Here is a 12140-nt window from a genome sequence, read left to right as displayed (position 1 = left end):
CTGACCTTGGAACAGTTTCACGTTTCACAATTGAGTTGTACACACTCATTTAGACTAGTCCTGCTTGTTCGGGTAATTTATTTGCCCGTTTGGACTCATAGGACTTGCTTTCATTTTTATTCAACCCCCAATTGTTTGGCAGTTTTATTCTATGAGTGCAACAAACTATTGTTTTGCTATTCAATCAATCTGTTGATTATTTTGTTGATTAATCAGATCACGTTAAGACCTTATTCCTTATTTTAAATTTAATCTACTATGTACTCAACATTAGTTCTAATTAACAAAGTAGAAAGCATATTCAACTATTGCTTAAGCTAAAAAGACTAAAATATGAATCATTCTTCTTTTAAATCATTATAACACTACTGCGAGGCTGAACCAATATTTTTTTGCAGTATGACACAGCAGTTTTAATAGGCCAGGATATTTTAGCAAATCATTTTATAGTAACATGTCATTTCTCTGTAAGAAGCAGTGGCTAACATCCCAGCACTATGATTTGCTATGATTCAAATACATGTTAACAGGACAGAGATAACTCCGGAGAACCCACTTTGGGTTGGCGCTTGGTGGATTGGCTTCTTGCTGGGAGGAGCAGCAGCTCTTTTGGTGGCGTTCCCCATCCTGGCATACCCAAGACAGTTGCCAGGTGCCCATTCTGCACTTTCACAACTGCATACACGCAAACACATTGTTCTATGTAGACAAGCGTGTTTTGGTTATATCGTGTGACGTTCTTGGTGAGTTTGGTTTAAAACCCTACTTTATCCGGCTCTAGGTTCGGAGGTGCACAAAGCCATGCGGGTGTCCGAGGCCCACCAGCTCAAAGACGGCAGTCACACCACCGCCTCAGACCCCCAGTTTGGCAAATCAGTTAAAGACATGCCAAGGTGGGTGTGATACTGCTGCCCTTTCATAGGTTGAAGGGCACTTCCGCCTCGGTCTTGAGAGTATTGGGACACATTATGCTTACATGTGCACGCGCAAAACCGAATGCTAAGCCAATAACGAGGGAAAATGACGAATGGGACGCATCCTAAGTACGAAAAATCAGAGGGTGCCAACTTCGTTTTAGAAGATGTAGTCTTTGAGTAAGCTACTTGATTCCTTCATAGTATTGTCCCAGGGCCTAGAATATCTCAATTCCATTCGGCTTAGAGCTGCGGGGTTAAATTAAAACAATTTGTATCCACTTGGTCTTCTTTTATGCATTCACACACATTTTACAAGCAGAATTGTAGGATATAGTACCATGTTGAGTCAATACTGCACCATTTTCGAACTGCTTCCATTTCCTCTGCAATTTTTATAGTTAAAGTCACCGTTATTCGAAAAGCACTTTCAAACAGTCGTAGGACTCATAAAGTCACCAAAACATAGCATAAATATGAACGTATATTAAACGGAGTGCCTTATTATTGTGTTGCTATTTGAGTTTTGTTTACTATCTAATGTCACATTATGTTCTCGATTGCAGTGTGATTGTTGTGTCTTGTATTTTTCAGATCCGTCTTGCTCCTCTTGAGAAATCCTACTTTCCTTTTTCTGTGCTTGGCCGGTGCCACGGAAGCCACCCTCATTGCTGGCATGTCTACGTTTGGGCCAAAATTCTTGGAGTCGCAGTTCAGCCTCAGCGCATCTGAAGCTGCCACATGGTTTGGTGAGTGATGAGCAATGAAGGGTTTTTTGGGCTTGATGTTAAAATTGGGGTAGGCATAAATTTTCAGTCGACAGCATTAGGTGCTAACATTGTCCTGAGGGGCCAGCCTAAAAGGAAAAATAATGATTTATTGATTTGATTTCAAAAGACCTGCACGGAATTCAGAACTTTTTCACTTGTGGCCGCCATCTGCTGGCTTGTGTCATCATTGCAGCCTCTGTCAAGCTCCTTATGTTGCGTGTGCAAGTACAGGCATTTCTTAGCCACACTCAGATAAAATCTCATCTTTCTTGGGGTTTAGGTTGGTGTTGAAACAGGCCTTTTTTTTACTTTCACTATTTCGATTACCATTACGTTACACTAACAAATGTACGCCCCTATTTTTTTTTGCTCAAATGTTGTTTTTTTTGTAGAAAAATAAGTAATGTGTTAAAAAAAATAATATAACATAAATAAATTTACAAAACACAGAAAAATGTAACTATGATATTTACATTATACAAACATTGGCCTTGAGCACAGCACACATCAATGTGTGTGGCTAAAATGCTTTATAAAGAGTGTTTTTAATGGGGGAATTGAAGGAAGTTAACAAGGATACCCCAGGGACATGAGTGACTTTTTACATGAAAAAACACAGCCTTGAACATCACGAAACTAACTAAAGGCAACCTATTTATGAGCTTGTTAAATTTCAACAATGGGAACCACGCTTGTGTGTCATAAAATCATTAGCACTTGTTTGAAACTCATTGGAAGCTATGTGCAATGCGCATCACACCTGCTAACTACCGTCATGATCGTTCTGTCACCTCTCCAACCTTGTTGGTTCACCCTCCATTTCTCAGTTTATTTTATCCTCTCATTTTTAATGAAGGGCTTCAACGGAAAAAAACTAAACTAAAAACAGCTTTGATGGTAATATTCCATCCATGGAAGCCTCATTGTAGTTCCGGTTATCAATTGTGCAGCTGTTAATGGACGGTGTAGTTCTAACAACGTTCAATGAGGGTTTAGTGCACCATCTTTTGGTGAAATCTTGGCATAGCCGCAAAAGGTACGAAAACATTTTTAGCAGTACTTTTTCAACATTATATTTATACTATTTTTTGGGGCAGGGTTCAAAAGCCTAAGGGGTGATACTCAGCCCATGCTTGTATTTAAACAAGTAAAGTAAATGGTATACTCTACTCCGGGGTGGCACCTTTTTATTCATTCCTTATTTATGTGATTTTAAGGTTCTGTCCATACAAAATCATGCATGGACTTGCTCACACATAATAATAATAATAATAATAATAATTTCCTTGTATTGTCATTCTGTGTAACAATGTACACAGAACGAAATGTCGATTGCACCTGACCCGTTGTAGCGAGCCGATGCAGCCGCAGCCAACAGAGGGCGCCGCCGACCACTTTTTAAGTCTTAGGAATGACTCGGCCGGGGCGCGAACCACCGACCTCCCAGTCTCAAAGCGGGCGCCTTACCATCTAGGCTACTGAGCTGGTACAATGTCATTCAGATTTAATTTTCTCCTATGTTCCAGTCCGGAGCCTTTGTTCTGAAAATGCTGGTCTACTATTAATCTCAAGAAACAAGGAGAGAACCGCAGGTTCAAGAGCGAACTGTTTAAATCTAGGATTAAAACACACCTCCGTTCAATAGCTTATGAATGACCTATATATCATGTTGACAATATCTGTGTATTGTTTGTTATTGTAACATCCGTTGCAGCCTGGTCATCCTGGAAGGGGGATTCCTTCATGTGCTGTCCCTTCTCAAGGTTTCTTCATTTTCCTCATGTTGAAATTTTTGAATTTTTCCTTGCTCTCATGTAGGTTTTAGATCAGGGGATGGTGTAATAGTAGTTGGTGGTTTGCAATAATCCGTGGTCTGTGCAGCCTCTTTGAGACTCTTTGTGATTAAGGGCTGTACAAAATAAACATGACTTGACTTGACTATTTCTCCAGGTTACATGGTGGTACCCGCAGGAGGCGGCGGCACTTTGCTAGGGGGCTATATCGTCAAGAAACTGAACCTCCGTTGCCGCGGCATCATTCGCTTCTGCATGCTGTGTGCCACGGTCAGTCTATTCGGCATCTTCATCTTTCTCATCCACTGCCCCAACGTGCCCCTCGCCGGAGTTACTGCACCATACCGGTCTGGTGTACAGAGCCCAAAAGAACAGTTCATGACACATGACCAAAATCAACAAGCAAGAAACGGGTAAAATGGTTTTTGTGCTGGATATTTGGCAATGCATTTTATGACGTGTGTTTTTAAGGCACAAAGCGAAGGTATCAACCAATATTTTCTTTTGCTTATCGTTCCATTCCTGCTGAACTGATGTTTTCAGAAGTTCTTCAGTAGCAGAGAGCTTGTTGACTGGCTGCAATGAAGGCTGTGGTTGTGGCTGGGAGCTGTACAACCCCGTCTGTGGTGCCGATGACATCATGTATTATTCGCCCTGCCATGCTGGTTGCACCTCCTTCAACCATACAAACAACAAAAAGGTAACGGCATGTTTATAAAGGAATCAATCGGGATTCGTCTGCACCAATTTCAGTATTTTTGTATTGTGTGAGGCGATAAATGCTTGTGTATTCGAATATACTCTATACATGCCCTTTTAAACTTTTTTACCGTACACCACATTTCAGGCTTAAAGCATAAGGATGGAAAAAACAAATTTGTGTTGACAATCAACTAATATTGGGATACAAAGTGGAATGAAATGGATTTTATTTTTTTATACCTATCTATTGGTTGATTGGCATTTTATTTTGTTCCCTTCTATTCATTAAATACAAGGTTACAATGATTAAAAAATGATCAACTTTAAAGGTGGGGTGTGCGTAGTTTAAGGTGTCCTTAAAAAGTTTAAAATTACATATTTTCTTTATGTAGTATGTGTTTTCAATGCCCAACTGAGTTTAAAGAGCCTTTATTTTATTTCACCGCACTTATATAATTCAATATTATTTTTACTATCGGTGTTCTGGCCATGCCTTGCTGTCTGGTGTCCCATTTCATCTGGAGGGACAAAAGCATGACCAACTTAGGTGCTGAGGTGCCTAACTTGTTTGGGCAATTGGGTTGGCCATGGTCCCAAAAAAATTGTGTGTGTTTTTTGCTATTTTTTTCCCCTTTTATTTTCTTTATTATTGTATGTGTTTGTCTTGCTGTCGGTCACCCCTCTTGAGGGATATGGCTAAGGTAGATAGATGGATAGATAGTTCCTACCACGCAGCGGATTACGCTGGAGGAAAGGAGGTAGGGAGAGTTAATTTACGGTTATGGTCGTGCTTTTTTATTCCAGAATGAAAATGGTGAAAGTAAGAAAAGGACTGTTTCAAATACAGTCAAAATGCTTACTCAAACCCCCAAAAAGATGAAAAAAACAATTATATATATATATTCGAGCATGTCTAAGATTGACACGTACGTGCACTCGCAAAACAAGCAGCTTGATAGAAGCTGCAATGATGATTTCAGCCAGAAGATGGCATCAGCAATTGGAATATTTTGAAGTTACGGACAGCACCTTTAAGAAACAACAGAAATACAGAAAGAAAAAGGAGGTGATTGGAAAGAGCTGGATCTTATCTGTGTATTTTAGAATAATTGAATCATTAAATCAAATTCTTAGAAGTATTATCTGTAAAAGGAGTCACTTCTTATCATAATTGTAAAAAAGTCAACATATGGCTTAATATGAAGGTAGATAATGAATGTAAAGATAATAATTTCTCATCACACTGTCTTGTTCAACTTTATCACACATAAAACTAACCTAAACAATTTCAATATATGGATATGTTTTCCCCCTTTTTTCTTTTACTCCTTCTTCCCCCCCGCTTTGCCGAGACTCAGACTCTGTTTCAATTTTTTCTCTGTTTTTTTTTTTTCCGACCAAAAGAATCAATCATGCTTGGGGGATTCCTGTACAACAAAAATTAAACCAAGAACAATGACAAACGCACAGCAAGCGTGGATAATTATAAAGGCAACCTGAGAGAAGTCCGGCCCTGAGCGAACCTGAAGTCATGATTGACATTTTAGGCCCGACCCGACCCCAATTTTGGTTTGGGCTCGCGCTTAATATCTCACCTCTACTCCCAACACACGTTTCACTCCAACGGGCATTACGTTGAGCAGATAAACTTACTCTGCATCTTCAATATTTACCGAGGCTAAACGCAATTCGCTCCATTTAGCCCTAGCCAAATAAGCCTTTTCATTATAAATTTATAAATTCCATCGAGACTGAGAGAAATTTTCTTCTCAAAAAAAAAAAAATCACAGCAAAAGAAAACTGTTATAATTGTGAGATGATGAAGTGAATACCAGACATCATCCTGTGTTGTGCATCTAGGTGTACTCTGGATGCAGTTGTGTGGTGGCGGTTAACAATACCCGAGTCCTGACCGGATTGGCGACAGGGGGAAAGTGCGGCAGCAGCTGCCACCATATGTCAACCTTCCTCTCGTTTTTCTTCATTCTCATGTTGTTCACCTTCCTGATTAGCATTCCGGCGCTTACTGCTACACTCAGGTGAGGAGGTCAAATTGAGCTTTTCTTTCTGTCGATTTCAATGCTCTTGTTTATTTATAAAATGTTTACAATGTGATTGAAACATTGAGATATTTATAAAGAGTATCCTTATGTTTTAGGTGTGTGCCAGACAGTCAGAGATCCTTTGGTCTTGGCATCCAGTGGATTGTGGTGCGCACTTTTGGTGAGATTGTATGCAGATTTCAGGTTACCTGCTAAATTATGTTGTTTTCTGGACTTTCCTGTATACATTTTTAGCTTTTTTCTCCAGTTTTTCAATATGTGGAGGGCTTGAGACCCCCATTCGTAATCATCTCTGCCTGTTTTGTCACAGGTAGTATCCCGGGACCCATCGCCTTTGGCTCCATGATTGACATTTCCTGCTTGCTGTGGCAAGATCAGTGTGGAGAGAAAGGTTCCTGCTACTTGTATAAAAACTCAGCCATGAGCCAATACATGCTCCTTGCTGGTATCATTTATAAGGTGAGTTCCAACCATGGGCGTAACCAGCCTATTTTGGGGGCTGCTCAAGCACCCCCAAATTCAACCCAAGCACCCCTACAAATCATAGAATTTTTAAAACTCATATCCATTAGAAATGACAGGAAATGCTTAAATAAGATCAAAAATAAGATCACAAACAAAGGAAAACAGATATGGGAACAATACAGCATCAGAAATACTCCACTGCCTTGAAATAATAATTATAATAATACATAATACTTCAAAGCGCCTTTTCGGCCACCCAAGGTCACTGTACATAGAGTAACAAATGTCAATAAAGGAAGAATAAAACAAGCAAGTAATAACTAGGAAAATGAAACCTAGTAGAGTTAAAAGGTGGGAGTGTGTGAGGCAGATGGTCAAGAAAAGGCAAGTCTGAAGAGGTGGGGTTTTGAATCTGGGTTTGGAGGGCTGGCGGAGTTCTGGAGTTCAGGCAGCAATGAGTTCCAGAGCTGGGGGGCAGAGTGGTTGAAAGCTTTGCCCCCCATGGAGTTGAGATGGGAAGCGGATGGAGGAGGATGATCTGAGGGTGCGGGATGGCGTGGCAATGTAAAGGAAGTCGGAGATTTAGAGAGGGGAAAGTTTGTAAAAGACCAAGTAGGTTTAGACAAGGATTTTATAGTTGATTCTTTGGTTGATTGGGAGCCAGGGGAGTTACTGAAGGACAGGGTGGATGTGATGGCAAGAGGGGGTTTTGGTGATGATGCATGCAGAAGAGTTATGGACCAGCTGAAGCTTATGGAGGGAATTGCAGTAACCAGGGCGTGAGGTGACAGGTCTATGGACGAGGATGGTAGTGGTGTGGCGGGTGAGGTAGGGAGGTTTGGAGACGGTTGATGGAGCACAGGTGAAAGTAAGCTTGACCGAGTGATGTTATTTATATGAGTGTTAAAGAAGAGTGTGCTGTCGAGGATGACACCCAGACTCCCGGCCTGGGCTGGGAAATGGTTCAGCCCATTTGATTCCTAGCACTGCTCTCGTCCTCCCCGCTCCTTTTTCGCTCCGATAGTGTCACTTGCAGCATAGAGGCAGAGTCTTACCGTGTGCTTTTAGTGATATGAAAAAAAAGGGTTTAGCCAGCCAGACACTGGGTTTTCAGCACACCCACAGGTCTGAACCTAAAATCGCCCCTGGTTCCAAAACTTTCTGTATAACTTTTAATTTGTGTTCTCTTTGGGAAGTTGTAACATCATAATATACCGGTACCACTAGATGGCAGGTAAGGCTTAATTTCAAAATGATTTTTTTACAGACAACATGCACAGTATAAGTATAGTAATGTGTTATGTACAGTTTTAAAAGCTTAGTTATTTTTGTGATGTTAAGGCTGGTTTTTGTGATTTGTGTTGCTATTTAATTATTAAAAATGTATAAATTTTATGTATTTTGCACATATATATGCTGGCATATTTGTATTTAACCTGGTTAAGATAGAGTGACCAAATATTACAAGTCCTCCATAATATACTACACCAAAATTACAAAATCCACATTTTCTACGAAAGGCAATTTTCCTTTCTAAAAGTAGAAGAAAAATTAAGTTTAACGCCATTTTAACTTACTATAAAACTTGTAGAAAAATACTTAAAATTGACATGTTAAATAGCATTTTTGAATTTTTTTAGTGTGTGATATTGTTTCAAGTTTGCATTTTTGTATTGAAAATGTTGATTGGTACAAATACGTTGATATTAAAAATAATAATACACGGGCCAAATTTGTACAATTAAATTCTGGACTTAGTTTTTTTGCTGTTATTTTTATGTAGTAATAACATTTTCTAAAAACACTTTCTACCCAAGAATTGTGCTTTTACATGCTACTAGGAAATATTTTCTGAATCTGAAAATTATCTTTCTGCATTCAGAAATACATTTTTCAATATTTTGCAGTTCTGTCACTGCCTCTACATGCGTGTTAACCTTTTGAGATTAAAAAGCGATGGATTATATCGTGCACAAAACACAATCACAGAGTATTAAAACCTAAAGTTTTAATAAACCTAAACCTAGAGTAATAAAAACAACCCAACATGTGCTTGTTCAAAACAGGAAGTAGCAAATTTATATCAAAATGGAAATCGAATGTGATCGTTTGAGTAGTTTCAAAATAAAGCAGCTTTAGATTAAAAGACTAGTGTTAGGTCAAGATTTGTTGTTGTTTGAATTTTAAAAAAAGGAGTTTATATTTTATTTCAATCGGTAGATGTTTTTAAGGGGAGAGAAGTGGTAGTCTAGCGCATGTTGGTAAGTATTCTTCTATTGTGAAACAGTACTAGCCCTTAGTAGAGTGTTTGGTAGAGATTTTATGCAAAATTAAGCATTGGAAGTGACAAAGGTTGAATACATGCAGCTATGATTTCACTAATTATTGAAATCATTGAACGCAATCACAGTCAACGTTCCTTATTTTATTTACAGTCATCATGTTGTTAATGGGGTGGCCTAAAATGATCAAAAAAAGCAAGGTGGCCAAAGGGCTACTGCCATCATCTTTCAAAATGGTGATTTAAAAAAATAATAATAATTTGGTACACATTTATTCTCTACTATGGTCAACAATACTGGCAGGTCACATATTATTAATTTTATGACAGAGGCCACGGGCCAGTAATAACTTAAATCCAGCCTGTAATTGGCCCCCGGGACAGACATTGGACTAGGCTGCCTTAACCCCTAAGGGTCGTAGGGGCATTCTACTGTGGTGTGTCTCGGGCAAGTTCAGCCCCACATTCTCAAGGCCGTTTTTTTGGCCAAAGGTTTGGTCCCCCACATGAAACTTCCATTGCTACCAGTACCAAGAGGAGCCTCCTGATCTGACTCAGATGCAGCACATTCATCATTTGGTTGTTTTTTCGGTGAAAAGAGTGATCCTGTTTCAGAGATGAGCCTGACCTCGGCATTGACGGCCAGCGGTGTGTGACAATACTGATCCCAGATCCTAAATCCCTGGGGACAAACATTGTACAATACGCATTGCAATAACACATAACATTTAAAATGTATTTATGTAATGTCCTTGAAAGTCTTCTGATACACAAAAGAGCTCGCTGTATTTTTTGCATTAATTTAAACTTTCAGGACGAATTTCAGTTTTCTTCCATTCTCAAACATTTGTCTCTGGTACTGTGAATACAAATAGTGCGATAATGATATGATCTAATGCGAGTTACAGATAATTACACCATTCCTGCCCGCGTGAACTATACTGATTTTAATTTAAACACACCGACCCGAATCCCTGATTCACTCTTGGAATTCTTAAAATGCGACCCTCCCCAAATCAAAACATTTTCTTCTTGGATCTGTACAATTCATGTAAGTCATCCTTTTTGACCACGGTTGAGAGATTTTAATGCCTAGTTATTTATTGCTTTTAGGTTTTGGGGACAATCTTCTTCTTGCTGGCCAGCATCCTTTATAAGCCTCCTCCGGAGTCGCCTCAAAGCAGCCATGATAGTAGCGACCCCGGAAACTGTGAGAAGAGAAACCTTCCCGTGGATGGAGTCATTGCCAACCTGCATGTCAAGTTTTGACTTTCATCAGGAGCTTTTGTTGTTCATCAACATTCGAGTTAATCAGCTGCACTTTAGATAACCAAATGGGTGAAAAACAAAATAGAAATAAAAGTGTCATCAATTACTGTCATTTCTGGACTACAAACTGAACACGATTGAAATACACAATCAATTTGTATGGTGGCTTGGCTTTCTTATGTCCGTAAGTGTAAACTTGCTCAGAAATATGTGACTTAATTCCTTCATTGCCCTCGACAGCTATAAACATTGAAGATCGGTTCTAACTGCACAGCAAGGCAATGAGTTAATGTGTACTTGTGATGGTCAGAAGTATACATTTACTGAGCCCAGTACATATAACGACACCCTTGAATATTTTGAACATTTTTTTTCAATTGTTCATTTAAAATTGGTTCCAAAACTCACTGACAGAAAATGTCGTAAGGTAAACCCACCCCATAACTGTTTGAGACCAATCTGGTTTGTTTTTGAAGTATTTTCTAAAATAGATATTTATTTTGATTTGTTGTTTAAATAGGATCTAATACATGTGTTCAAATAATAATAATTTTAAAAGAACATTGTTCTTCAAGGAAACTAAGATTTTCTTATCAACATGGTTGGTTGGTTGGTTCCCTTAACCTCTTGGTTGTAGGCGCACCATTTCCTGTGGTGTATTTTGGACAAGTACAGCCTGGTAGCGCCCATCCCTCTCCAGGCCAACAAATGTTTCCACCCAGTGTCGAACCGGGGACCTTTTGCGAGTTAGCCACTATGGATATATACGCATTAATAAGACGCACATATGCTATTTAAAAGAAAACATAAACAAAAAAAACATGCAGTTTTATTAAAAGATCACTTTTTGCTACACTGGCTGAATTGTGGGACATTTCATTTATGTATCTGTATATGAAGGTTTTACGCCTCTGCCAGAAAATGCTGTTGCCAACCTTTGCTTAAAGGGACATTGTGTAATATTTGATCACTAGATGTCACTATATTGTACACTGCTACCAAAAACAAGTGCTACAAAGCACAACTATGGACACTCAAAAGTGACCAAACCATGCCATTTTTCTTGTTTTTTTTTCGCTCAGCTTCTCACAAGGTTTTGGTTTTGATAAGTACCCAGGGAAGCAAGAAGGCAGACAATCATGTTCGCTCCCTCTATATGAGCCTCATGTTATGTAAAATACAATTTTCTCGGCTCACGAGTATTTAAATGCACGTTTTTTTATGGGAGTTGATTTTTTTTTTAGCCGATTTTTCAAATAAATACAGTTTTGTTTTTAGATTAATTACGTTTTATTTCCACTAGTAGGTGCTAATACACAATGTCCCTTTAATCAAGCCATGACTTGTTACCGAGGCTCAAAAACGTTCCAAAACTTTTCTTGACCTTTCGGCTGTACTGTTCAAGAGCAGTTCAAGTTAGTGACAGCAGTTCATTTCACAGGCAAAACACAAAAGCACATTCCCCCAAAACTGCTGTAAAAGGTCTCGAAAATATTTGTACATTTTGAAGCTTCCTGCAAGTCTATAAATACACACATGCCAAAGTGGCTTTATACCTTCCCACTGCTGTAACGTGCAAATAGACGTGTACCTCATTGCCACATTTTGATTCCACATTGTCAAAACTTCAATGGTCAAAAGTAAATTCTGTTGTTGTGGTTTTTTTTTTGTCTGTTATTGATACAATATGTTGTCTCTTCATATGAATCGACTTAACTATGATCATCTGTTGCCAGTGTTGTACTGAAAGTTACTGTGCATTTCAGATTTTTTTGTAATTTTTTTACGAAAGAAACTCAATTGGAATATGCATTTTATGCAAAGTTTTGAATAAGTTGTGTTTTATAAATCAAGCTTATTAAAAAAAAATCCCATCAATGCAA

The 12140-nt window shown here is 38.8% G+C and overlaps 1 protein-coding gene across 3 annotated transcripts in view; it reads left to right on the top strand.

Annotated features, from left to right (window-relative positions):
• slco4a1 (solute carrier organic anion transporter family, member 4A1) overlaps window positions 1-12140 on the top strand; it is a 29027-nt gene extending 16887 nt beyond the window's left edge. For all 3 annotated transcript variants that reach the window (XM_088331588.1, XM_088331589.1, XM_088331590.1), the window contains 9 exons: window positions 531-652; window positions 782-893; window positions 1509-1663; window positions 3635-3890; window positions 4021-4177; window positions 6040-6218; window positions 6338-6402; window positions 6553-6701; window positions 10102-12140. In XM_088331588.1, the coding sequence (XP_088187714.1) occupies window positions 531-652; window positions 782-893; window positions 1509-1663; window positions 3635-3890; window positions 4021-4177; window positions 6040-6218; window positions 6338-6402; window positions 6553-6701; window positions 10102-10257 (1351 nt within the window). In that variant the 3' untranslated portion in view covers window positions 10258-12140. The remainder of the gene's footprint in view (window positions 1-530; window positions 653-781; window positions 894-1508; window positions 1664-3634; window positions 3891-4020; window positions 4178-6039; window positions 6219-6337; window positions 6403-6552; window positions 6702-10101) is intronic.

The sequence above is a fragment of the Urocampus carinirostris genome, chromosome 3 (assembly GCF_059441175.1).
Source record: "Urocampus carinirostris isolate Australia breed hairy pipefish chromosome 3, RoL_Ucar_1.0, whole genome shotgun sequence".
Classification (NCBI taxonomy): Eukaryota; Metazoa; Chordata; class Actinopteri; order Syngnathiformes; family Syngnathidae; genus Urocampus; species Urocampus carinirostris.
Note: the sequence above shows the minus strand (reverse complement) of the source record. Positions and strands in the feature narration are given on the sequence as shown.